The sequence below is a fragment of the Eleutherodactylus coqui genome, chromosome 6 (assembly GCF_035609145.1).
Source record: "Eleutherodactylus coqui strain aEleCoq1 chromosome 6, aEleCoq1.hap1, whole genome shotgun sequence".
NCBI lineage: Eukaryota > Metazoa > Chordata > Amphibia > Anura > Eleutherodactylidae > Eleutherodactylus > Eleutherodactylus coqui.
Genome location: NC_089842.1, coordinates 219511003 through 219538290, shown reverse-complemented (window position 1 = coordinate 219538290; position 27288 = coordinate 219511003). Strand labels below are relative to the sequence as shown.

The window sequence follows — 27288 nt, the reverse complement described above, 5'->3', positions numbered from 1 at the left end:
TGTACTGATCCTGAGTTACATCCTGTATTATACTCCAGAGCTGCACTCACTATTCTTCTGGCTGCACAGGTGCGATTTCCCAGTATTCCCTGACTGTGGCTCCTGCTGTGGTGCATTCTGGGTAGTGTAGTCTTTGCAGCAGCTCATGTTCGTGGTGTCCAAAAAAAATATTGCTGAAAATGAATTGTTCAAATCAAACGAATTTAAAAATATTAGAACTTTATTGTCCACAACAAATACAAGTTACAGAAGTCTAATAAATACTGTCCGTTCCCCATCGCTGCGTCCGTCATCGTTATCTTGAAAGTCGCCACACGTTTTCCGCCTTTTCTGTATTCATCATTTTGTCAGCTGGCTTTATATTCGTCACCATGTCAAGTTCTGATGAGAGGAAATTTCCGTAGCCGCCATATTGGAATAAATACGTCATAGGGAATGTAAAGTGCGCTGGGTAATGCTGGACAGACAGGGGGAGCAGCAAGGCCAAAGATAGGGGCGCTCATCTTTTCCGATTGGGCGGGACCACTGTGACCCCCGCACTCTTCATAGTCACCGGTTATATGGACTCGATCTGTTTGCGCACTTTCTCCCGCGCTCGCCGATCCAGCGTCCTCTGCCGAGAAATCACCAGGAGGGAGAGCGCAACGGTGCCCGCCAACATGACACCCACAAACATCCAGAAAACCCGCTTCTCCATGGGGGCGGAGCGACAGCTAAGGGGGAGGGGCAAGGTTAGAGCAGCTGAAGGTGCGCAAAACCCCCAGAACCCCCGTTACTCACCTCTTATACTCGGACTTGTTTGAGGCGGTGCAGGCGACTTGTTCGATGAAGCCGGTGATGCTGCACTGACCGAGGGTCTTCTGTAGGGGAAGGGGAACACAAGTGGTCAGTGCAGGGAGTAGAGTGTAAGCTCTGCAGGCAAGGTGACTCCCGGAGGAGTGCCGCCACTCACCGTCTCAAACTCGTTACAGCTGTAGCACTCCTTCGATATGGTGTATTCCTCTGCCTGCCAGCAGGGGGTGCTCAACACTGGGGTGTCTGCAACGCATGACAGATACCTGGTCACATGACGCCTGATCAGGTGAAAAGTCACAGAACAGCAGAAGCAACAAGACAGACATACCAGACTCTCCCCGAGGCTCTCGATCCTGCGCCGGAGACGACACAGCCCACCTACGGGAGAGGATGGATATTACAGCAGGAAACACGCCACACGGGGGCGCCATGAAAGGGATAAACGGAGGGACACGAGGGGACAGAAGCAACAGGAGCACACAGAGAAGAACAGGGGGCACTAGTAATTAGAAAACACAGCGGAACACAAGGGGGCGCTAATGAGGAGCGGAAACAACAGGAAGACAGCAGTTATGGGGACACAAAAGGAAGACGAGAGGCTCCAATGAGGGGTGCAACAATGAAACACTGAAGGATAGAAATGACTGCAACACACGACAGGTCCAGCGGCTGCGCCACGCACCCCACAGCTACCAGAGAGCCCATGCGGATGAGGGGGATGCTAAATGACTGTGACACCCACGAGAAAATGAGGGGGGACGCCAATGACTGTGACACCCATGAGCAGATGCGGGGGACACTAATGACTGTGACACACAGGAGAAGATGAGGAGAACGCTAATGACTATGACACAGGAGGAAATGAGGGGACACTAACGAGTGTGACACACAGGAGGAAATGAGGGGACACTAACGAGTGTGACACACAGGAGGAAATGAGGGGACACTAACGAGTGTGACACAGGAGGAAATGAGGGGACACTAACGAGTGTGACACACAGGAGGAAATGAGGGGACACTAACGAGTGTGACACAGCAGCAGAGGAGGGGGCACTAATGACTGTGACACCAAGGAAGATATGAGGGGACACTAATGACTGCGACACATAGGAAGAGATGAGGGGGACAGTAATGACTGACATCCAGGAGGAGATGAGGGGGACACTATTGACTGTAACAACCAGGAGAAGGGGACAGTAATGACTGTGACACCCAGGAGAAGGGGACAATAGTGACTGTGACACAGAAGGAGAGGAGGGGACAGTAATGATTGACACCCAGGAGGAGATTGGGAACACTAATGACTGACACACAGGAAGAGATGAGGAGACACTAATGACTGACACACAGGAAGAGATGAGGAGACACTAATGACTGACACACAGGAGGAGATCAGGGGACAGTAATGACTGTGACACTCATGAGGAGATAAGAAGACACTAATGACTGTGACACCCAGGAGAAGGAGACAGTAATGACTGACACAAAGGAGATGAGAGGAAACTAGTGACTGTGACCCAAAGGAGGAGATGAGGGGACACTAGTGACTGTGACCCACAGGAGGAGATGAGGGGACACTAGTGACTGTGACCCACAGGAGGAGATGAGGGGACACTAGTGACTGTGACCCACAGGAGGAGATGAGGGGACACTAATGACTGTGACCCACAGGAGGAGATGAGGGGACACTAATGACTGTGACCCACAGAAGGAGATGAGGGGACACTAATGACTGTGACCCACAGAAGGAGATGAGGGGACACTAATGACTGTGACCCACAGGAGGAGATGAGGGGACCGTAATGACTGACACAGAAGGAGAGGAGGGGACGGTAATGACTGTGACACAGAAGGAGAGCAGGGGACACTAATGACTGTGACACCCTGGAGATGAGGGGACACTAATGACAGTGACACACAGGAAGAGATGAGGGGGACACTAATGACAGTGACCCACAGGAGGAGATGAGGGGACACTAATGACTGTGACCCACAGGAGGAGATGAGGGGACACTAATGACTGTGACCCACAGGAGGAGATGAGGGGACACTAATGACTGTGACCCACAGGAGGAGATGAGGGGACACTAATGACTGTGACCCACAGGAGGAGATGAGTGGACCGTAATGACTGACACAGAAGGAGAGGAGGGGACGGTAATGACTGTGACACAGAAGGAGAGCAGGGGACACTAATGACTGTGACACCCTGGAGATGAGGGGACACTAATGACAGTGACACACAGGAAGAGATGAGGGGGACACTAATGACAGTGACACACAGGAGGAGAGGACGGGAACACTAATGACTGTGACACAGAAGGAGAGGAGGGGACAGTAATGACTGACACAGAAGGAGATGAGGGGACACTAATGATTGTGACACCATGGAAGCGATGAGGGGGACACTAATGACTGTGACACCCAGGAGGAGATGATGGGACACTAATAACTGACACAAAGGAGATAAGGGGAAACTAATGACTGTGACACCCAGGAAAAGATGAGGGGGTAGTAATGACTGTGACACACAGGAGGAGATGAGGGGGCACTAATGACTGTGACACACAGAAAAGGATAAGGGGGACATTAATGACTGACACCCATGAGGAGAAGAAGGGACACTAATGACTGCGACACAGGAGGAGATGAGGGAACACTAATGACTGTGACACCCAGGAGGAGATTGCGGGACAGTAATGAGGAGATTACGGGACAGTAATGACTGTGACACACAGGAAGAGATGAGGGGACAGTAATGACTGTGACACAAAAGAGGAGAAGAGGGGACAGCAATGCATGACGCACAGGAAGAGATGAGGGGACACTAATGACTGTGACACCCAGGAAGAGATGAGGGGACACTAATGACTGTGACACACAGGAAGAGATGAGGGGGACACTAATGACTGTGACACACAGGAAGAGATGAGGGGGACACTAATGACTGTGACACACAGGAAGAGATGAGGGGGACACTAATGACTGTGACACACAGGAAGAGATGAGGGGGACACTAATGACTGTGACACACAGGAAGAGATGAGGGGACACTAATGACTGTGACACACAGGAAGAGATGAGGGGACACTAATGACTGTGACACACAGGAAGAGATGAGGGGACACTAATGACTGACACACAGGAAGAGATGAAGGGACACTAATGACTGACACACAGGAAGAGATGAGGGGACACTAATGACTGACACACAGGAAGAGATGAGGGGACACTAATGACTGACACACAGGAAGAGATGAGGGGACACTAATGACTGTGACACACAGGAAGAGATGAGGGGACACTAATGACTGACACACAGGAAGAGATGAGGGGACACTAATGACTGTGACACACAGGAAGAGATGAAGGGACACTAATGACTGACACACAGGAAGAGATGAGGGGACACTAATGACTGTGACACACAGGAAGAGATGAGGGGACAGTAATGACTGTGACACACAGGAAGAGATGAGGGGACAGTAATGACTGTGACACACAGGAAGAGATGAGGGGACAGTAATGACTGTGACACACAGGAAGAGATGAGGGGACAGTAATGACTGTGACACACAGGAAGAGATGAGGGGACAGTAATGACTGACACACAGGAGATGAGCTGGACAGTAATGACTGTGACACAGAAGGAGATTGCGGGACACTAATGACTGACACAGAAAGAGATGAGGGGACACGAATGACTGACACAGAAGGAGAGGAGGGAAGGGGACAGTAATGACTGGAGCACACAGGAAGAGATGAGGGGACAGTAATGACTGGAGCACACAGGAAGAGATGAGGGGACAGTAATGACTGGAGCACACAGGAAGAGATGAGGGGACAGTAATGACTGTGACACACAGGAAGAGATGAGGGGACAGTAATGACTGTGACACACATGAAGAGATGAGGGGACAGTAATGACTGGAGCACACAGGAAGAGATGAGGGGACAGTAATGACTGTGACACACAGGAAGAGATGAGGGGACAGTAATGACTGTGACACACAGGAAGAGATGAGGGGGCGTTAATGACTGACACACAGGAAGAGATGAGGGGGCGTTAATGACTGACACACAGGAGATGAGCTGGACAGTAATGACTGTGACACCCAGGAGGAGATTGCGGGACACTAATGACTGTGACACACAGCAAAAGATGAGGAGGACACTAATGACTGACACAGAAGGAGAGGAGGGAAGGGGACAGTAATGACTGACACAAAGGAGAAGATGAGGGGACAGTAATGAGTGACACACAGGAAGAGATGAGGGGGACACTAATGACTGACACACAGGAGGAGATGAGGGGGACACTAATGACAGTGACACACAGGAGGAGAGGACGGGAACACTAATGACTGTGACATACAGGAGGAGTTGAGGGGGACACTAATGACTGTGACACACAAGAGGAGATGAGGGGACAGTAATGACTGACACACAGGAGGAGATGAGGGGGACACTAATGACTGACACACAGGAGGAGTTGAGGGGGACACTAATGACTGTGACACACAGGAGGAGATGAGGGGACAGTAATGACTGAAACACAGGAGGAGAGGTACACTAATGACAGACGCACAGGAAGAAATGAGGGGACAGTAATGACTGTGACACACAGAAGGAGATGAGGGGACACTAATAACTACAACACTCAGGAAAAGATGAGGGGGGCATTAATGACTGTGACACACAGGAGGGGATGAGGGGACACTAATGACTGTGACACACAGGAAGAGATGAGGGGGACATTAATGACTGACACAGAAGGAGAGGAGAAGACACTAATAATTGTGACACACAGGAGGAGATTGTGGACACTAATGACAGTGACATGCAGGAGGAGATGAGGGGACAGTAATGACTGACACAAAAGTAGAGGAGGGGACAGTAATGACTGTGACACACAGGAAGAGATGAGGGGAACAGTAATGACTGTGACACACAGGAAAAGATGAGGGGACACTAATGACTGTGACACTATGACACACAGCAGGAGATAAGGGGGCATTAATGGCTGTGACACCCAGGAGAGGAGGGGACACTAATGATTGACACACAGAAGGAGAGGAGGGGGATTCTAATGACATGAGGAGATGAGGGGACACTAATGACTGTGACACCGAGAAGGAGAGGGAGGGACACTAATGACTGTGACACCCAGAAGGAGAGGGAGGGACACTAATGACTGTGACACCCAGAAGGAGAGGGAGGGACACTAATGACTGTGACACCCAGAAGGAGAGGGAGGGACACTAATGACTGAGACACCCAGAAGGAGAGGGAGGGACACTAATGACTGTGACACACAGGAAAAGATAAGGGGGACATTAATGACTGTGACACGGGAGGAGATGAGGGGACACTGATGACTGACACTGAAAAAGATGAGAGGGGACACTAATAACTGACACACAGGAAGAGACGAGGGGACAGTAATGACTGTGACACAGGAGGAGAGGAGGGGGACGTTAATGACTGACACACAGAAGGAGATGAGGGGACACTAATGACTGTGACACACAGGTAGAGATGAGGGGACACTGATGACTGTGACACACAGGTAGAGATGAGGGGACACTAATGACTGTGACACACAGGTAGAGATGAGGGGACACTAATGACTATGACACACAGGAAAAGACGAGGGGACAGTAATGACTGTGGCACACAGGAAAAGATGAGGGGGGCATTAATGACTGACACACAGGAAGAGATGAGGGGACAGAATGACTGTGGCACACAGAAAAAGAGGGGGGGGGGCATTAATGACTGTGACACACAGGAAGAGATGAGGGGACAGTAATGACTGTGACACACAGGAGGAGATTGTGGACACTAATGGCTGACACACAGGAGGAGATGAGGGGGACAGTAATAACTGTGACACAAAAGTAGAGGAGGGAACACTAATGACTGTGACACAACAGTAGAGGAGGGGACAGTAATGACTGACACACAGGAAGAGATAAGGGGACACTAATGACTGTGACACAGGAAAAGATGAGGGGGACACTAATGACTGTGACTCACAGGAGGAGATGAGGGGACACTAATAACTGTGACACACAGGAAGAGATGAGGGGACACTAATAACTGTGACACACAGGAAGAGATGAGGGGACACTAATGACTGTGACACAGGAGAGGAGGGGACACTGACTGTGACACACAGGATGAGAGGACACTAATGACTGACACACAGGAAAAGATGAGGGGGACACTAATGACTGTGACACACAGGAGAGGAGGGGACACTAATGACTGTGACACACAGGAGAGGAGGGGACACTAATGACTGCGACACACAGGAAGAGATGAGGGGGACACTAATGACTGTGACACCCTGGAAGAGATGAGGGGGGGCACTAATGACTGTGACACCCTGGAAGAGATGAGGGGGGCACTAATGACTGTGACACCCTGGAATAGATGAGGGGAACACTAATGACTGTGACACCCTGGAAGAGATGAGGGGGACACTAATGAATGCGACACACAGGAGGAGATGAGGGGACACGAATGACTGAGGACAGAGCATCACGCGGCCCCCTGCCGGTGATGATGGGTATTAACCCCCTCCCTGCACCAACCTATGTGCGCTCAGCACGATGAGGCTCCTCAGCAGCCACGCTGCCAACATAACTTCGGTCACCAACCTCAGGCTACGGGATGATCACAATTTCCGGCTTGTTCCTGATGTCCGGGGTTTGGGGAGCGCCCTCTCGTGCCTGGAGGAAGAATAGCGGATCCGTCCTGTGCACTCCGGCGCCCTCTGGTGGTTATGAGTGATATTGCAGGATATAATGTAAATAAGGGAGATGGAACCATTCCTCTGCAGCGCCACCTATTGGATGGCAGCCAATGCCGACCCTTTACGCAGGTATGTAGAGTCATGACTGGGAATTGGGCAGACGCCAGTATCCATCCACTGCCGGCTGTTCTCGGGGTTCTGCCCCCCATCAGTGTGCAGCAGGCTTCTGGCTGGTGAGAGGCTTGTGCCTTGGGGCGGGTATATATCCCCAGGGGAGCCAGTGTGGCTTTATAAGTCTCCTCACTCACCTCCTAGGTGTCTCCTTAAGGAGAGTTGTTACCCCTCTTGCTGCTGGATGTAATGGTGTTACACGGGATGTAATGGTCGTCCCCTTGCGTCCGGTGAGTATGGGGGATACAGGGTGCCGCCAGACCCCATCTGATGGTGCGGCCGTCTGTCTCTTGCTTCTTACCATCTCATTAGTGTATACCAGTGACGGCTGCGGGATCCGGTGTCACTTCCAGCCGGCCCGCTGGTGCTGCCAGTCCTTGTTTTAGCCTTGCGGAGGCCCGGACTCCAGCAGACCTCCGAGGAGTCCTCTGCTATCAGCCCCAGATTCTGCATTGCTCCATGCGGCCTCCGTGGGTCGGAGGAGATCTGTTAGAAGTCTTCACCTTCATCTCTCCGTCTTGTTCCTGCAGTGCAGAACATTATCCTGCTGAGGGCGCTGCCATTAGGGAATTCCACCGCCAGGAGAGACTTGTCTGTACAATGTTAGGTGGTACAGCAGCATCCACTCGTGAGAACATGCTGCAGACGTAGCATACTGGTATTACCGGGGCCCGACCAAAATACTGGCCTGTAATATGGCGGGTAAAAAAAAAATACCGGCACCGGCCTGGCGGGAAAAATACCGTCCAGGCCGGTTATTTACCGTCCAGGTGGCAACCCTATCCACATGGTGCCAGGACCCAAGTACCTACCAGGACATCACCCATCACACTGCCCTCCTGCCTTGTCTTCTTCCTGCCCCAGGGGCCATCGCTCCCCAGGTAAGTGACGCTTCCGGACGGCCGCATGATGCCAAGACACAAGTACCCAGCAGGACATCACCCATCACGCTGCCCCCTGCTGGCTTGTTTTCTTCCCACCCTGGTACCATCTCTTCCCGCTCCCAGCATATGATGTAACACATGATCCATCAGACCAGGTGCCTTCTATAGCTCTGGTTCTGATGCCCATCACACACACTTTCGGTGGTGGACAGGAGTCATATGGGCGCTCTGCCCAGTCCGCTGCCCCTGTACACAGCGAGCTGCGAAGTCTTGTGTGATCCAACACCTTTCTATCACCACCAGCAGGGCCGTCATCAGTAATGTGTCCTACAGTCGCTCTTCTGTGGAATCAGACCAGACAGACGGGCTTCACCCTCACATCAGTGAGTCTCGGGTGCCCATCATCCAGTCACCGGTTGTTCCTCTTCAGACTACTTCTGGTAGGTACTGACCACTGCACACCGGGAACAGCTGTAAGATTGGACGTTCTAGAGCCACTCGGACCCTTCATCTGCACATCACAACTCGGCCCTCGCTTGCGGCCAGCTGGACGCTGCGTTTTCAGCCTCGGGGCATCCGCACGCACGGTGGTAACTGTATGCAGATGACCACTAGTTGCCGCACATGGACTTGCCTTTGTTTCAAGCAGCTGTGGCCTGCGGTTCCTCGGTTACCCCACAACAGGTGCCCGGACAAAGTAGGAGCATTTACACAAGAAGGACTGGTTTGTAGTTCGTCCCCTTCCTGGATGTAAGTGTCCCACGAATGGACGTCAACTTACTTCCTATGGATGGCGCGGTCTCAGAAGCTGAACCTGCACCATCCACAGTGACTAACAGCCCGCCTCCCACTGCAATAGCAGGAATCAGTGAGAACACTGATTCCTGCTGACCCCTTACACGTTGCAATCAGTGTTGATCACAGCATGTAAAGGGTTCACAGAGGGAGGGTGCTCCTGCTGTGATGTCATTAACCTTCCACCATGTAATCATGGAAGGCCAATGGGTTGCCATGACAGCCAGACAATGACAACTGGGTCTGCCATGGCCTGTGATTGCTATAAATATTAATAATACATTGCAGTACAAAAGTACTGCAGTGTATTATCAGAAAAAAATCTTAGAATTACAGGTTTAAGACTCCTAGAGGGATATAAAAAATGTAATTACATTTTTTTGTTTAGGGCCTGTATCACACAGACGACAGCGATATCACATCAGCGTTCTGTACGATATCACTGCGTTTCCCCGCAGCAATATAATGATTTTGTGTCGCTACAAAATCATGCAACTTTGTAGCGTTCTTTGCAGAGATTTTCAGGAGGGAGGAGGGGGGGGCCTGACTAATAAGCCCTACCCTGAAAATAAGCCCTAGCCGCATTAAAAAAAACCCACAATACATCACCTAACAGGCACTGTCCCTCTGCCGCGCCTCTCCTCAGGTCCCAGGCACACTTGCTTGTAGTTTTCCCTCAGCACTTCCTGGTCAGGGGTTCAAAATCCTCGCCTCTAGGAAGTGCTGGATCTGATTGGTCCTAGAGTGCCGCGGCTCAGCCAATCACTGCAGCACTTGATGAACCAATCACCGCGTTTTCGTGCGACATTGGAAGGCTCCATAAGGTAACATGGGCTACAAAACCTCAAATCGCGGCTATATAGAACATGCCACAACTTTTTTTTCTCGCAATGTAGCAGGCTGCAAAACATGTGAATGAACCCATAGGAAAAGATGGGCTTCACACGCAAGCGATTTGCAGCACTGTCGCATCGCGAGAAAATCGTGCCATTTTGTCGCCCATGTGAAACCGGCCTAAAGAAGAAGAAACTAAATAAATCGCCCCTGTAATGAGCCGTACGATATATTGAACCCACTTTTTATTCTGCACGGAAAACACTGAGAAAGAATGATAACTGCCAATATACTTTTTTTGTTTGTTTCACCGCCCCAAGAAAACACAATAAAAGTGATCAAAAATCCAAAATGGAACCAATAAACCTGCAGCTCATCAGGCAGGAAATATCTTCATGAATCTCCAGAGCAGCACCAGTCCTCTGGAAGGCGCTACCCCAAACTATCCGGGCAATCTCAAACTCGCACAACTTCAGGCGTGCTCTAAAAACGTACCTCTTCAGGGAGGCATACCATATCCCCCTGCAGTCATACTGATTCCGCCACTATACGGCCTGACCATTGTCTGTGTGTATATCACCCCTCACTCTCCACCCCGCCGTACCACACACATCTCCAGCCCCTTTACCTCCTGTATCACCCTATTATCTATTGTATGTAAGCTCATTATGCCTCTCGCCCCTACTGTCTCCATCAGCTGATTACTACATGTAACCGGGATTTGTTTCTGTTCCCCCTGTTCTGTAAGCGCTGCGAAATATGTTGGCGCTATATAAATAAAGGTTATTATTCATGCGGCTGATCGAAGAATAAAGTGACGGTTTTTGAAAAGTTGAGATGAAAACCACCAAAACTCATTGTGTTCTTATGACCAAAATAGGGCGCGTCCCTAAGGGGTTAAGGATGTCAGGTGGAGGTGGGCTGTGCGTGTGATAAAGTCTTCCCCCAGACACACAGATAACATTGGAGCGATTGCAAATGTTCGAAAACCGCATTTATTATACAAGGCTGCGAGGAGACTCGTTACCGTACAGCGAGCAGCGCAATATCCCGCCATTGGCTCAGACTTCTGCCATCGTCCCACCAATCAGTGCTCTGCAGTAAAAGTGGCCCCGGGGCCTGCTGGGATTATTATTATTACTGGCAAGGAACAGAAAGAAGCCACGAGGATCAGAAGCGTTCAAAACAGCCAATCAGGGTCCACGGTTCATTTGCCTTGTGTGACTGAGAAAGTAAAAGCTGAATTGTGATTGGTTGTTCCGGGGCCCCGGCTTCTCCAGGCCCCTGATGCACAGTACAGCAGTGTTGTAGTAAGAGACACATGTGACGGCCACCTGAGGACTTGCAGATTCTGTAAATTCTCTTGGGGCGTCCACTTGTCTCCAGATAAGCCCTGTGGAGTACTACAACTCCCAGCATGTTTCCAGCTACTTCATTCACATACTCAGCACATTGCAAACTTTCACCCCATCCCCCACCTCCTAGTGACGCTCCTCAGTGTCCATCATTAGCGCCTGGAGGTCGGGGGTCACAGTCTGGGGGCCCCCACCAACCTGGAAGAAGACCCTCATACTGCTGCGAGAGTATATATTACAGGGGACGGAAACCTCTACACCAACGTCCACAGTCCAATGACGGCCCGCCCCCGGGGTAATAACGTCCTCTACTCCTATGTTATATGACCTAGAAGGAACGTCCGTGGGCATCGGAGGCAGGAGGACCCGGGGACGGCGCCGGACTAATTCTATACTGGAGAGTCAAGATACGCGGCGTCCATGTGGGGAGGCACCGCTGATCTCCTCTGGCGGATCCTTATATCACAGCACACTTGTTGCCTCCTTTCTTAGAAGAGCTTCGTAAATCCACCGGATCCTTCATTCCATGAGCCTGCAAGAAACAGAGCATGAGCGGCCATGTGTGGGGGGCGTACAGAGTCACTATGCGGAGGCCGTACTCACCGCCCTCCGGGACATTTGCGTCAGGATGTCTGTGGCCAGTGCGTTGAATGCCTGCAGAGAAACAGGAGACGTCCTAGTGGAGGGATGGCACAGACCGGACCCCGGTGCCCGTGTCACCCCACTCACTCACCTCGTCCACGTTCTGACTCGACTTAGCGCTGGTCTCGAAGAAGCGGATGCCGTGGTCCTTAGCGAGCTGATGAGAGGAGCAAAGAGAGGGCATTATCACATGACTCGCGGAGACATCGCCCCCGAGGATGGACGGCGCTCACCTTCTCCCCACGCTCCTTTGGGACTTTCCGCCGGTTCTCCATGTCACATTTGTTCCCCAGTAGCATTCGCTCTACGCCCGCCGCTGCATTCTGCGGGAGGAACTACACATCACAAGATTGCAAGTGTCGAACAAGATCTTAGCTCCCCATCCCCAAAAAAGCAATGGAACAGCCCAACCAGGTCCCCACCCAATGAGTAATGGAACAGTCCAACCAGGTCACCCCTAGAAGAATTGAACAGTCCAACCAGGTCTTGGCTCCGACGTCCCCCCCCCCCCCCCCCAACAAATGATGGAACGATTTCATGAGGTTGTCACCCATTCCCTCAAATAAGCAATGGCACAATCTATCCAATCATGTCAACCCTACCCCCAACAAGAATGGAACACTCTAACCAGCTCATCAACCCCTCCTCCTCTCAAGAAGAAATGGAACAGTGAGTGATGGAACAGTCCAAACCAGTCATCCCTCCCCCCAACAAGAATTGAAAAGTCTAACCAGGCCGTACCCCCGCCGTCTTCCCTTTAAGCAAAGGAACAGTCCAACTAGATCACCACCCCCTTCCCAACAAGCAATGGAACAGTCCAACGGCATTACCTCCTTTTCCAACAAATAATGGAACAATCAAACCAATCGATCTACACTCCCCCGAACAAGCAACTGAACAGTCTAACCACGTAATTTCCACAACAAGAATGGAACTGTCCAACCAGGTACCCTCCCAATGAATGATGGAACAGTCACCACCAACAAGGATGGAACAGTCTGACCAGGTCATCAACGATTCTTCCCCGTAACAAGCATTGGAGCAGTTCAACCAGGTCAACCCTACCAATACGTAGTGGAACCAGGTATCTAATGACTGATGGAACTGGCTAACTATGATCCACCCCCCTCCCGCCAGCAAGAATTGAACACTCCAACCAGGTACACACCAAATGAGTGGTGGAGCAGATCAAATAGGTCACCCTCCCCCCAACAAGAATGGTCCAGCCAGATAACCCCTCCTTTCTCCAACAAGCAATGAAACCAAGTGCCCACCCAATGTGTTATTGAGCAGTTCAACCACTCCAATCAGGTACCCACCCAAAAAGTGATGGAACATTCCAATCAGGTCACACCCACAAGAATGTCCTTCTCCAACAAGAATGGAACAGTCTGACCAGGTCCCCCTCATCGTCCCTCAGATGCTCCTCCGGTCACTCACCTCTCTAATGCTCTTCATCCAGTTTTGTATGTTCTCGAAGGATCTCTCGTCGCTGATGTCATACACCAGGATGATCCCCTGCAACCACAAACAGACGGTTTCACTGCGCCCCGGAGCTGAGCTCTACAGGAGCAAACATTTACATCCCCCGTCCATAGATTTCCACTACATGAGGGGGCGATAGTATTAGCGCCCTCTGCGCTGAAACCACCTTTACCATAATTCCCGGACGACCTACGGCTGCACTCACAATGCCACTCCTCAGCAGGGTACTCACCATGGCCCCCCGATAATACGCCGTTGTGATGGTTTTGAATCTCTCCTGTCCGGCTGTGTCCCTGCCAAAAAAAAAAAAGTAGTTTAAAGGAGTGGCGGCCATCTTGTCAGTCGACGGTGAATGACTTATTGGAGAGCGCCACTTTAATTCAGAAGTCAGTAAATATCATGGAGGACAGAGGAGACAGTGATCACCCCTTCCCCGCTCTGTGTTCTCTCAGGCAATGCTGCTGCAGAACATCTTGGACTCTTTGCTGACTCACCAGACCTGCAGTTTGATTTTCTTCCCTTGAATCTCAGTCGTTCGGATTTTAAAATCGATTCCTGCGCAGAAAGAAAATGTTTATAAAATGCCATCATCGCAAACAGGAAGCCTCCCACCAGCCCCTCCATTTGACGTTCTGGCTGCTGGGACAGCTGGGTCCCCATCGATCTGTGCAGAGGTCTGTCATACCCCTCCCCCACCATGTAGTGTCCAGGGACGAGAGGCAGGAAGGAAGATGAGGAGCCCTGAGTGACGGCGGATCGGAGGCCGCACGCCTTCCTGCTTTTGTTAATGTGACCATAAAACCAAGGAAATCTCGGCAAGGTTGCGGCATCATATGGGAGAAGTCAGAAACCGGCGTGGCTGAACCCCTTACATCTGTGAACAGTAGTCACATCTGTCAGGTGGAGGGAAGGTAGTGCTACAGAAGACGACGCTCCCGTCACCGAGGAGAAGATGTCACATAGGTCTAAGATGGCATCTGACGCAATATGAACGCGGCGTGAGCGGCTGACGCGCTGTGAGGACTAGTATTAAGGGGATGAGCGCGGCGTCTCGCCAGACCGATCACATTGTAATGTTCGGTGATCAGAGAAATACACAACAATTTGCGCAACTAATAAGTGGAGGGATGCCTATGGCGAAGAGAGGAGACAACTGCAGAGAATGACCAACAACCACGAGAAGACGAGAGAAATATAGAAGAGAGCGCAAGGCCACAGGGCAACAAAACCGGAGATAACAAGACAACAAAGTGATAACACAAGATACAACATATACAATACATACAGGATAGAAAAAGACAGAGAACACAACATACAACATATACAATACATACAGGATACAAGAAGACAGAGATAACACAACACATACAATACATACAGGATACAATAAGACAGTAGTAACACAACACATACAAGATACAAGAAGACAACGATAACACAATATACAACATATACAATACATACAGGATACAAGAAGACAGAGATAACACAACATACAATATATACAATACATACAGAATACAAGAAGACAGTGGTAACACAACATATACAATACATACTGGATACAAGAAGACAGAGATAACACAACATACAATAAATACAGGATACAAGAAGACAGAGATAACACAACATACAATACATACAGGATACAAGAAGACGGAGATAACACAATATACAACATATACAATACATACAGGATACAAGAAGACAGAGATAACACAACATACAATACATACAGGATACAAGAAGACAGAGATAACACAACATACAATAAATACAGGATACAAGAAGACAGAGATAACACAACATACAATACATACAGGATACAAGAAGACGGAGATAACACAATATACAACATATACAATACATACAGGATACAAGAAGACAGATAACACAACATACAATACATACAGGATACAAGAAGTAGGATCATACAACATATACAATACATACAGGATGCAAGAAGACAGATAACACAAACACACAACATATAAAATACATACAAGGTACAAGAAGACAGAGATAACACAATATACAATACATACAGGATACAAGAAGACAACAGTGATAACACAACATACAACATATACAATACATACAGGATACAAAAAGACAACAGTGATAACACAACATACAACATATACGATACATACAGGATACAAAAAGACAACAGTGATAACACAACATACAATATATGCAGGATACAAGAGGACAACAGTGATAATATCATACAAGAGGCACAGGGTGCAAGAATGTAGAACGTAGAACACAATACATGATACAACAACACAAAGAAAGATAAAAAACAAGCAACAACTCTGAGTAACAAAACTGCTACACAACACATACAGGATACAACAACAGAACATATAACATACACAATACACACAGGATACACAAAGAGGGAAGAGAAACAGCAACAACCGCCAGGAAACCAGAGAGAAGGACATAAAGCAGCAGGAATGCAGTGGATACAAGAAGACAGTGTAACACATCACACAACTAGATACAATGTAGTAACACAGCAGCACAAATATAATCCAGCATGTAGGATACAACAACACCATCCAATGTACATAGTGACACAACACATGATAATACACTATATACCTGTGCAGGGCTGGTCTACAGAGCTGACACTCACCTATGGTGGAGATGTAGGTGCTGTTGAAGCTGTCCTCGGAGAAGCGAACAATCAGGCAGGTCTTCCCCACCCCGCTGTCCCCGATCAGCAGCAGCTTGAAGAGGTGGTCGTACGATTTGGCCATATTGACCTGGAGAGGAAGGCAAAAATTGAGCAAAAGTAAGAAAGAGCCCAGAAGGAGGAGGAGCCAGCAAGGCACAACTCAGGATTGGACGAGATGCTTGAAGAAAGAGGAAAGCCTGCAGGAATGAGGGAAATAATAGGAAGAGGCGGCACTCCACCCGGGATACAGGGCAGGGCAACACACAGGGGGACAGGAATAACTGGGACACACAGGGAGGGGACAGGGAGAAGTGTAACACATTGGGAGATGAGGGGGAAAGGGAGAAATAGAGAAAATGTAAGAGAGAAAGAGGGAGAAAGTGAAAAAGAAGGAGAAACTGTACAAGAGGAAGAAAGACAAGTAAAAATAGAGAGAAACAACATGAGGTAGCTTTTACGCGGCCGGGAAAATCGCACAAGTTTTGTGTATTGCGCAAATATCATACGAATAAGAAACCCATTCTTCTGAATAGAGTCATACAGAAGCGATTTTTTTTCCTGCATCGCGTCGTGTCCTATGTTTTGATGTCCCTCGGAGTGCCTCACCCAATGGGGCAGGAAAAACATCACGCAACGCGTCAGGTGCGCACGATGCAATGCGGGGTTTCCTAATTAAAGCCATAGGGAACACTCTGCAATCCTCCGGCGCGGCTGACATCACCCGTGTGAAATTAGCCTGAGAGAAGAAAGGAGAAAGCAAGAGCGCCCGTGTAAGTGAGAATCGGGGGGCATGGTGCAGGGACGAGGGGCAAAGATGTGGTCAACTGCACCACACACGGCAGGTATCGGAGGCATCAGTACTGTGAGGGTAGACAGAAGGCGTGGCCTAATGTAAAAAGAAATGCCATGGTACTTGTCCCAATTGTTTGAAAGTCAGGAGGCATGGATCTTGTCAGTAGCACAGGAGGGGAGCGGGCAGGAACAAGAGGGGAGCAGACAGGACAGAAGGGGAGCATGCAAGAACAAGAGTGGAGTGAGCATGAACAACAGGGAAGCGGGTGGGAACAGTAGGGAAGCAGGCAGGAACTAGAGGGGAGCGGGCAGGAACAACAGGGGATCGTGCAGGAACAGGAGGGCAGCGAACAGGACAGGGAGGGAGCGGATAGCACTGGAGGGGTGCGGACAGAAATGGAGGGAACCAGGCAGGACAGTAGGGTAGTGGGCAGTAATAGGAGGGGGGCAGGCAGGACAGGAAGGGAGTCGACAGAACTGGAGGGGTACGGGCAGAAACCCCAGGGGATGCAGACAGAACAGGAAGGGAACAAACAGGACTGGAGGGGAGCGGGCAGGGGAGGAACAGAGCAGGCAGGACAGGAAAGGAGCCGCTTGTCTTTTGCATACAGATGTTCTCTGCTCGGAGCGCCCGGTTGTTATACAGCCGAGCACTCCGAGCGGGGTATGGAGAACACAGCTGGACCGCTGTGTTCTTCATACCCCACCTGTGTTCAGGGAGCGGAATACAGCTGAAACAATAGTATCAGCTGTATCCCGCTGTGAATTCCTGATAAGGCTGATCGTTCTCTTTCAGCATGCTGAAGGACAATGATGAGCGACGGCTTAACGAAAACTGCATGATGTCAGTGCAGTCGGACACAACGATTATCGCTCAAAAGACGGCTTTTAAGTGAATTTTGAGCGATAATCGTTGTGTCTAAATGGGCCTTAAGGAAGTAGGCAGGAACCAGAGGATAGCGGGCAGCACAGGAGGAGAGGGAGCAGAAACCGAAGGCCAGCGCGTGGAACAGGAGGGGAGTGGGCAGGTCTTTATTTCATAATTCTGCATTTTCACTCACTCTCGCATTGCGTGAAAATCGCGTGATTTTACTCGCAAGTGTGAAGGCACCCTAAGCAACAATGGATAAGTTCAAACGGTGAATGCGCCTCAAAAATAGCGTAAACATCTGCAGCTTTCTGCCACAGTTTTTAGAAGTTGCCTGGTCCGTGTGCAAAATCCCAATGCGGAAAATCACATTTCCACTGCAAAAAGTGACGTCATAGGGATCCACGCTACAAACTACGGCAGGAAACTGCGGATGTTGACGCAGGTTTTGAGGCAGAATTTGCCGTGGAAAATTCTATGGCGAATTCTGAAGGCGCAGTCACACGGGCGTATTTACAGTCCACATTACACACCCCGTAATATACACTTGCATCAGGGTCTCCAGACCTGCGTTAAAAAAGAGTACAACATTCCTATTTTGGGGCGTATTACGGAATGAAACCTGAAAGCTGCAGATCAGTGGGATGGCAGGGAATGCGCGCGGCGCTTCACGTTTGAAAAATAAATTATTTTTTGCTGCCATCACCGCGGTAACGTTCTGCGCCACTCTGTTTACTCTTCTAATTGCTTTACAATGGCTCCTGTTGCGCTATCACAGGAGAACAATAGGCTTTAATGGATTGAAGGGCCGCCCACACTTACGCTTCCGTGTACAGTCCAGGAACGCACATGATAAAAATGTGCGCGCTTTAGGGCTTATTTGCAAGGGGGATAAAATGACATGAGTTCTGTGTGTTTGTATGGCGCACAGAACTCCTGTGGTATTAACCCTTTGTTTCCAAGGGGCTCCTCTACACGGCTTGTTCCTCTTGCACCGTGATGCTGGGAGGCGTGAAAACTGCAGCGTGTCCTGCAAGAGATCGCAGAAATATCACGGATTATTTGCCGCAGGCGAGTTACGAATCGCACTTGTTGTCCGTTAGCGTTTCATGCGATGCAATTTTAATCTTTCCCTATTGAAACGTTATTTTCACGCGGAAGTGCGTCACGCTCACAGAGACAGCGGGGGTTTAAGAGTGCGATATCGGTCGGAGTTTCCTGGACTGACACCGCACTCGCATGTGAAAATACAGCCTTACGGGCGCCTTCACACTGGCAATAAAATCGCGCCACAATCACGATCGCCAGCGTGCAGGAGCCCGTAGAGCACGCTCGCGTTCATAAGATCATATGCGTGGTATAGATTTTATCACTGTCATTTGCGCGGTGCAGCGCTGTATATTTGTAGAACGAATCTGCGTATTTTACTGTACTTTTTCCGCCCGCAGGTCAAGTTTATTTTCCGGCAGCAAACAAGACGCGCTGCTGGAATGGTTAATGAGTTCCAGACGTGTTTGCTTTGCGGCACCTCTTTGTGTATTTGTGACTTCTATGGGGGCCGTTGGTGCGAAAATCCGCAGAGAAGCAGCGCTTCCAGTAGACCCTTGTGTTGGCTCGCACTATACAAAAACCTAGCACTGGGCTGGACTCTCCAGGAAGGGCATAGTGGTGCCGACGGCTCGTGTCTCTTGTTCTTCCTTCAATGATCACCGTTAACGAGAGAACTCGGACCCCGGCAGCCTGACTACCGACTCCACATGTAAAGGGTTAACTCCGACGATCTGCATCCGGACACTTTTTTTATATATATAAAGTTCTGTGGTTTATGCTGGCGGGAAGCAATGTAACGCTAAAACCCCGCGGCGCGCCGTCTGACTACGTTTAACCCATTGCAGCCCGTGGATCTATGAAGCGCTACATTTTTATCCGTTGTTTGGACAAAAGACTTGATTCCCAGATATGGACGCCCACAGTCTCCTCCATTACACTGCATTATGTCTGCTGCCCCCTGCCGGAGTTACACGGCTCCCCCGATCGCCATGCGCCCCACGTGACTGCGTCCCCACACCATATTAATACGAAAGCTTTCCGGCGCCCCTACCAACATGGCATCCTGCCGTCGATACTACGTCACTTCCGGCAGCCGCGGCCTATCCTGTATATATGGCGCCGAGCTTCCGGTTTCCCTCCTTTTCTGCGACGGCCGCATCACGCGAACATGCCTGTGAGTGTCGTGGCGGCTGCGGCGGGGCCTAGCGGTACCTAGTCGTACCCGAGGCCGGGGGGCGGTGAGGAAGCCCTGAGGGGAGACCGGAGGTGCCCACTGCTCACCGGGGCCTTCAGCCCGCTGTGGCTTAGTGAGGCCTCTTCCCGTGGGAGGGGAGGGGAGGGGGAGGATGAGGACTTGTGCAGTGAGCGCATCCAGCTGTTACTATGGTAACTGGGACGTCTCCAGGGACCCCCACCACCAGTGCTGATTGCTGTGGCCCCCAGGGGCCACATAATGACCGAGGGGCTCCTGAGATTTCCAAGAGCAACGTCCCAGTAACCATAGTAACAAATTGGCCCCAAACAATACAGAAGTCCTCACAGCCGTCTCTGCATGCAGGGTTTGGGAGTCCATCTGGGGGTGTCTGTTTGGGGGTCTGATGTTTGACTCCTTGTGTTCTCTTGCAGCTCGCTAAGGACCTCCTGCACCCCTCCCCTGAGGAGGAGAAGAGGAAGCACAAGAAGAAGCGTCTGGTCCAGAGCCCCAACTCCTACTTCATGGATGTCAAGTGTCCAGGTGAGGGCGCCGCTCTGCAGGGGGTGTGTGTTCCTTCCTTCCTGTGCGATGTCTTATTGTGTCCCCCGTCTCCCTACAGGTTGCTACAAGATCACCACGGTGTTCAGCCACGCGCAGACGGTGGTCCTATGTGTCGGCTGCTCCACTGTCCTCTGCCAGCCCACGGGGGGCAAGGCGCGACTGACAGAGGGTGAGTGCTTGCAGTCAGTGAGTAGAAACCCGCTGCCCGGACTCCTGTCTGGGCGGCTGAGGGGTCCGTCAGGCTGCGCGTCCTCTGCTACATGTCATGTTGTGGAGAACTGGGGGGAGGGTGGTCTCATTACGGCGGTCTAAGTCGTCGCCTGATGACTCTTAGGCCCCCTGGCCACAGGCATGATTTCGCCGGTGGTAAATTGCGCCCGTTTGAAGCTTTCAATAGCGTTGCCATGGAAAGCGCCGGCCCCTTGTCTATGAACGGAGAATCATTGCGATTCTCCGCTCATGGCTGGCAATTGGCGATTTTCTGCGGTCAGCCTACCTGACAGTGGAGATCATCTGCTGACTGCGGCTCATGCGGTGATGTGCCGCGGAATACCGCAACGCCCATGCACAGGGGGGCCTCAGGCCCCCCTCACGCAGGTGTCTTTGTGCAGCATTTAGCGCTGCGCTAAACTCTGTACAACACTCCCATTTTGAAAGCGTTTCCTGTTCTATTGGCCGTCTTCAGCCGTGTCTCCCATTGGAATGAATGGGCTGCAGTTTTAGCACTGCTGAAACCGCGCAAAAACCTTGTACTGCGTTTTTATAGCATTAAACGCAGGTTGCTGTACTGAAAACTCAGCCAAAACGCAGCGGTTTTGCAAACGCCTGTGTGAGTGAGGCCATATGGAGAAATGTAACGTGTCTGCGTTGAGTTTCCAGGGTGATGGCCATGAACTTTTGCGCATAGCTGTGCCACATTTCCACTAGTTCTGTTCTCATCCGCGGGCGGCAGATTACCGTAACGTACGCCAGGCTAGTAAAGATCGTAGCGATAGGTTGAAATGCAGCGCACGTACAGCCTCAGGGCACCAAATGTTTTACAGCGACCCTCTGAAGGGAGGGGGTATAACTGCCACCATCTTTCTGCCTATGTATCTGCTTTTTCCTGCAGCCTTGTTCTTCCAAGATGGCTGCATGATGCGCCCGGAGCCCCGCTGCAGCGGCCACGGTGCGTGGCATGCTAGGGCAAGTCAGCAGGGACTGGAAGGGCGTTCTGATACAAAGCCCTTGTGGAATCTGCTCCTGGGGTGCCGGAGTCTAAAGTGGAGCCCGACAGTCGGACGCGCATCTGCGCCCTATTGGCCGGAGCCTTGCGGTGCCTGGTTGGTTCATATGACCAGTGATTGCAGACCTCCGCAGGCCAGTGTACAACTCATAGACCCATTGTCCCTTGTGGCTTCATTGTGTGATGTCATCACTGCTGATTGCCAATCTGGAGCCTCTGCGGTGATGTCATCTGTGTCGGTGGTCAGTCTGACCGCCGATGTCATCAGTACTGACTCTGGTGAGGTCATCGGTGCTGGTGGTCCCTCTCTGACATCACTGGGTGCTGGCCGTGGGTGGGACGAGGCGCTCTGCTACTTGGCTGACCTTCTCTTGTCTTCTCCACAGGTTGTTCTTTCAGGCGGAAGCAGCACTAGGTGACGTCCTGCGGCTGGAGAGCAGGCTGCGCGGGCGGGAGCACTCTGCAGCCTTCCCTCGACTGTCAATAAATTTTGGATACAAATGGTCTCTGCGCTCAGTAATATGTCGGAGTCGTTGGAGGCGCCGGTCATGTGATCCCTCGTTCTCTTCATTAAATCGTATTAAAAGATCCCGCTGCTGTGTGTTCATGTCTGCGGCGGCTGTAAGGAGCTTCCCGATTGGTTGGCATCGGTCCTTCACTATACGGGAGGAATGGAAACTGAGACAGGGGACTGTTACCATTTCAAGATCTCTGCTTGCATTCAGTGAATGGAGACATTCTTTTAATGTATCTGATATTTAGATGCTGAAAACCGTCTGTGCTGCTTACATCTGAGGGTTTGTTACAGGGCTGTCCATCCTGCTGCTAGTTCCCTGCGCTAATACACTGTAACAATATCGGCAGACTTGTTAAAGCGTTTGGGACCAGTTCAGCAAGCGCGTGCCGCTCATGGGAGACCGCTCCGCCTTTGGATGGGGTATGCTTTCCATTTATTGAGGGTAAGCAGAGGTCTTGTACAGGTAGGAGTGGGGCCTCTGCCTGGAGTGGTGAGGTAAGGACATGGTCACGGCCAGTCCTGCTCTGCTCTGTGATCAGCGCAGAGTTTCAGCCCCCCCCCCCCCCCCCCCCCCCCCAACGGTACAACGCTCCACGTGGTTTTGGTGGGTGTTTTTGAGCGCGGTCTGCTCTGTTTTTAGCGCTCATCCCAGGTAAGGGCTGCGCTAACCGCTGTAATTGGCATTTAGAAAATGCCATGCAAAATTGCAGTAAAACGCTGCGGTGTCAGGTGTGGTGTCTCGGTAACAGGTGCCTTAGGGCTCATTCACATGGGTGGAGCCGGTGTAGTCGATGGAGGATACCACTTCCTGCTGCTGTGGCGCAGGTTGTTACTCTGCATGTCTTTATGGCGTGTTTCATGTAAGCATAAAACATGTAGGTCCAATTGCTGTAATGCCTGACTGCGCAGATGTAGTCCCAATGGTGTAAATGGTCTTTTGGGATCCGTAATTCAGACCACAACTCTGAAGTGTGTGAGAAATGTCCGGATTACACGGAGCAGAAGTATGCCCTGTAAATGAGCGCCGCCTGCACTGGAGTGCCTCACCTGTCCCATGAACTGCCACTACAGGGCAGGCTCGACTGGTGATGCTGACAGCCATCGTTAGGGATGGGCTACGCACAGACTTAGTGTAGTTTAGTATCTGTAATACCTACTGCTCCCCGAGGGGGGCCAAATGTAGTCATGTGACGCCACAAGTCATCTGCTGGAGTTCTCATTGCACTAAGCTCGCTTGTACAACAAAGGTAGGTTGTGGGCGGTAAGTGTGTAACGGGTGTAAATTGCATGTGATTTTTGATCATGTGACCAGACTGTATAACCACAGTGGGCAGGGATTGGGTGGCACCATGTGGTTATGTCACTTGCAGGCTGCTATGTGTGAATGGGCGATTGGACTAGCGGTGGCTGCCAACCCCATCAGCAATGCTCTCTGTTATCACCCATGTTGTCCGTTAACTTGTGTGCAGGAGAGTAGAGGTCTGCTCCCCTTCCCCACCTGCTGGTTGAAGGTTTGGGGTGCACATAATGACTGGCCTATGCCAAACCATCATCATCTCGCTGCAAGAGCCATCACTTGCTGACAGCTGGAGGAGGGGTGTATATATATTACTGGACACACTCTGGGGGACATATAATGTCATGTTACTGGCTGTACTCTGGGGGACATATCGTGCAGTAGGGCTTTTATTACAGTTTTGGGGGGGGGAGATAGAAGGCCCCCATATATTCTGCTGTTGTGTTTTCACAGCGGTCCCCATCCGGTAATCATACCCTTAGTGATTACTGGGCCAAGTTTAGAGAGAGGTTTAATGTTTTTACTACTTCAGCACAATAAAAACACATTTCTGAAGGAAAGCCGCCGGCGGCGTCTGTCTCAGAGCCAGATCGTTTCTGTATCCCAGCGGCGCAGCTCTATGGGGCTGGGGGGAGACTTGTAGTTCTTATTGCTGCCAGTAGGAGGTACAGGGGAGCGCTGGATTGTTTACTACAGTTTTTGTTAGATGAAGAAAATAATTCTGGCGTTGGTATTTTTACAGCCTTCACCGTGTGACCTAACACAAGATGTTCACTGGCCGGTTGTTACAAACACAGTAATATCCATTATGTGCTGCTTTAAAATTATTGTGGTATATTGCCATTCAAAATGGGGTTTTCGGGGGGGGATGCATTTTTTTAAATGGACTTTTTTTTCTTTAAATTTATTGAACTTTGCTACAATATTTTTTTTAATCCCTGAAGGAAACTTGAAGATGTGATCATTCAAATCTTAGGATACTACAGTGCATTAGCTAGGTAGTGCAGTCTACAGTGCCGTGGCAGTGGGCAATAATAGACCCTCCATCACCACTGGCTACATATTCTGGAAGGTGACATCGGTTGTTGGCTTATGCAGAAGGAAACACAATAGATATTTGGGTTAGAGTGACAGGGAGGTCATTTGCTGCTATTCCATTTAGAGGTTGTGACGTGTAGACGGGCGCCTTTAGTTACGTCCCTGAGGGCACGCGTTGGGTCTTTCCCTCATGATTCTAGAACAGAGTAGGGTCAGTTTATAGTCTGAGTCCGGCTGCTGTAGGGGGAATCTTTCAGTCCGGTGTCTGTACCTTGATGCCGTCTCTTAGGCCTCTGGGTTCTTTTGCTCATTAGAAACCTTTATATATAACTAATCTTCCAACTAATGGTCATAGACGATGAAGACACAAAATGCGTCTTTTTTAGGAATCTTCAAATGCACTTCAGATCTTCGTCCTGCTGCCAAACCCAACTGTGCTTCTGCTTTAGGTCACGGACGGACAGTGTGATAGAGCAGAATTCATTGCTCCATCTATGACGTTGTCCAGGTCCGGCCCCTGACTGCTGGCGTGATGTTCTTATAACGGGACCTGCGTCTTTCAATCCTCTTCGATCCACAGAATGTTAGCCGAAAGCCGTTCTCGCACAACCAAAAAAATTGTGCAAGATTTATGTGTTGCGCGACGCACGAATATGAATCTCATTCTTCTGAATGGTGGCAGGCATGTGAGCGATGTTCTTCCCACATTGCACCATGATGCGATGCAGGATACAAATCACGGTATGTCCTATCTTCCATTGTCATCCATGGGGCCAACGACAGCATCACACCACGAGCCGGGTGCACGTGGGTCAATACACCATCGCCCAGTGATAATGGGAGAAACTCCACGATCCTGCTGCTACTTCCCCGAAGTCATGTGAGGCGGTCTTGATACAAAAACACCTCCCATCCGCGGGGAAATTGCATGTTGGCGAGTGCAAAATAGGGCCGATATCGCCCTCGTGAAATTAGCCTAAGGGTCTTGGGTGGTTCTTGGTGAGACGAGGCTTTGTGTTCTTGTGGGTCAGCAGTGGTTTGGGCCATTTTTTTCTGCCTTTCTTTCTTGCTGTACGTTGAGCTGAGACAAGCGCTGCCTGCGGGTCTTAAGATGTTTAGCTGGGTTGTGACCTCCTCGATGCTCTCTTGGTGACGTTTTGGTCGGCTCCAGGGAAGGTTCACTGCTGTAGAGAACGGCACCTTATAAGGGTTATGGTCTTGTAACCCTTTCCAGATTCTTCTGCTGCTCAGAGACCTTCCAGCCCGCTAGGACCACACACTATGGTTACGGGCTCCGAGGAGAGGGGCCACAGAGTCAGGAAACCGCCACATAAGCATGTGCACTGACAGCAGAGGATGGGGCCGCAGGGACATCCCAGGCTGGCTGCCAAGGAAGGGGGAACTGGGCAAACAAAAATAGTGCACCCCTGTGATCATAAATCTAATCTGTGGTGCTCTAGGACTCCCCTTTAACCCATTGGTGACAGACTATTTTGGCCCCAAGGACACAATGATTTGGGGATTTTCATCTGCACTGTGCTGAAGCTATGACTCATTTTCTCCATTCGCACGGCGACTTGTGTTTTCCTTTTGCTGGAGTTTATTGGTACTATGTTGGGGGCATATAATGTAGAACCTAGAAATTTATTTTGAAGGCAGAAAGAGAAATGATCAATTTCGCAAGTGGTTTACTTTTTACAGCTTCCCACCTAAGATGTAACTGCCATCCAGTGGCAGGAAGGTGTTAACGGGGGGGGGGGGGGGGGTGTAAAGTCACCCCTGAACTGACGTGTGCGGGTCCAGGCAGGGGGATCCTCACCGGTCACAACGGGAGGCCTATAATGTTGAGCCGCGGTCACACAGGCACACCACCGCTCCGTTCAAGTCAATGGCGGCACTAGATTACCAAACTGCTTGACCTATGATGTCACTGAAGCGAGTGGCGCAGCAGCACGTCTACATTATTCACTGGGCCCCAGGTGTAGGATTGCTGGGGTCTTGGCCAACCTATATCAGTGATCATAGATCCCAGTATAGCAGCCGGCTCTCCTAGAAAATAAAGCCAGTCACAAGTAGCAGGTGACAGTATACGAAACACTGCACCCCTTCAACCAGTAGGGGGAGACGCTTCATCAAACATAGGGGACTTCTGCCTCCTCCTCTTCCGGAGACCCCTGACCTGTGGCCAGTGCTGGACAAGGCTCGCTCTACCGCCCCAGCGTTCTACTTTAATCCCTTCAGAGCCATAACTTATTTTAGTTTCCCCCCTGACAGCCGTGAGGGGCTAGTTATACGTTAACATACTAAATGGAATTGCGCCAGTTGAGGTATTTAGTTT

The 27288-nt window shown here is 50.5% G+C and overlaps 3 protein-coding genes across 3 annotated transcripts; 1 reads left to right on the top strand and 2 right to left on the bottom strand.

Moving 5' to 3' along the window:
• Nucleotides 1-202: 202 nt before the first annotated feature.
• JTB (jumping translocation breakpoint) lies at nucleotides 203-7549 on the bottom strand. The gene is made up of 5 exons (XM_066608814.1): nucleotides 7395-7549; nucleotides 1124-1173; nucleotides 953-1038; nucleotides 781-860; nucleotides 203-713 (listed from the first exon to the last, which is right to left on the bottom strand). Exons 1-5 carry the CDS (start codon nucleotides 7442-7444, stop codon nucleotides 557-559), a joined length of 423 nt encoding a protein of 140 aa, XP_066464911.1. The 5' UTR covers nucleotides 7445-7549; the 3' UTR covers nucleotides 203-556.
• A 3666-nt stretch (nucleotides 7550-11215) lies between these two features.
• Nucleotides 11216-16612, bottom strand: RAB13 (RAB13, member RAS oncogene family). Its single transcript, XM_066608813.1, has 8 exons — nucleotides 16366-16612; nucleotides 14216-14276; nucleotides 13954-14014; nucleotides 13677-13754; nucleotides 12470-12559; nucleotides 12328-12393; nucleotides 12198-12248; nucleotides 11216-12126 (listed from the first exon to the last, which is right to left on the bottom strand). Exons 1-8 carry the CDS (start codon nucleotides 16487-16489, stop codon nucleotides 12052-12054), a joined length of 606 nt encoding a protein of 201 aa, XP_066464910.1. The 5' UTR covers nucleotides 16490-16612; the 3' UTR covers nucleotides 11216-12051.
• Nucleotides 16613-20192: 3580 nt separating this feature from the next.
• Nucleotides 20193-22687, top strand: RPS27 (ribosomal protein S27). The gene is made up of 4 exons (XM_066608812.1): nucleotides 20193-20291; nucleotides 20744-20852; nucleotides 20932-21042; nucleotides 22485-22687. The coding sequence occupies exons 1-4, from the start codon at nucleotides 20286-20288 to the stop codon at nucleotides 22511-22513; spliced, it is 255 nt and encodes an 84-aa protein (XP_066464909.1). The 5' UTR covers nucleotides 20193-20285; the 3' UTR covers nucleotides 22514-22687.
• The last annotated feature ends 4601 nt before the right edge of the window (nucleotides 22688-27288 follow it).

Excerpts from the sequence above, each read along its gene's own strand:
- JTB (XM_066608814.1), bottom strand. The coding sequence starts at position 7,444 with ATGTTGGCAGCGTGGCTGCTGAGGAGCCTCATCGTGCTGAGCGCACAT. Across the intron at positions 1,174-7,394 it reads ATCGTGCTGAGCGCACATAG|GTGGGCTGTGTCGTCTCCGG; the intron begins GTTGGTGCAGGG and ends CCTCTCCCGTAG. Across the intron at positions 861-952 it reads GCTGTAACGAGTTTGAGACG|AAGACCCTCGGTCAGTGCAG; the intron begins GTGAGTGGCGGC and ends CTTCCCCTACAG.
- RAB13 (XM_066608813.1), bottom strand. The coding sequence starts at position 16,489 with ATGGCCAAATCGTACGACCACCTCTTCAAGCTGCTGCTGATCGGGGAC. Across the intron at positions 14,277-16,365 it reads CACCTACATCTCCACCATAG|GAATCGATTTTAAAATCCGA; the intron begins GTGAGTGTCAGC and ends CTTTCTGCGCAG. Across the intron at positions 12,560-13,676 it reads GGATGAAGAGCATTAGAGAG|AATGCAGCGGCGGGCGTAGA; the intron begins GTGAGTGACCGG and ends TTCCTCCCGCAG.
- RPS27 (XM_066608812.1), top strand. Across the intron at positions 20,853-20,931 it reads CATGGATGTCAAGTGTCCAG|GTTGCTACAAGATCACCACG; the intron begins GTGAGGGCGCCG and ends GTCTCCCTACAG. Across the intron at positions 21,043-22,484 it reads CAAGGCGCGACTGACAGAGG|GTTGTTCTTTCAGGCGGAAG; the intron begins GTGAGTGCTTGC and ends TCTTCTCCACAG.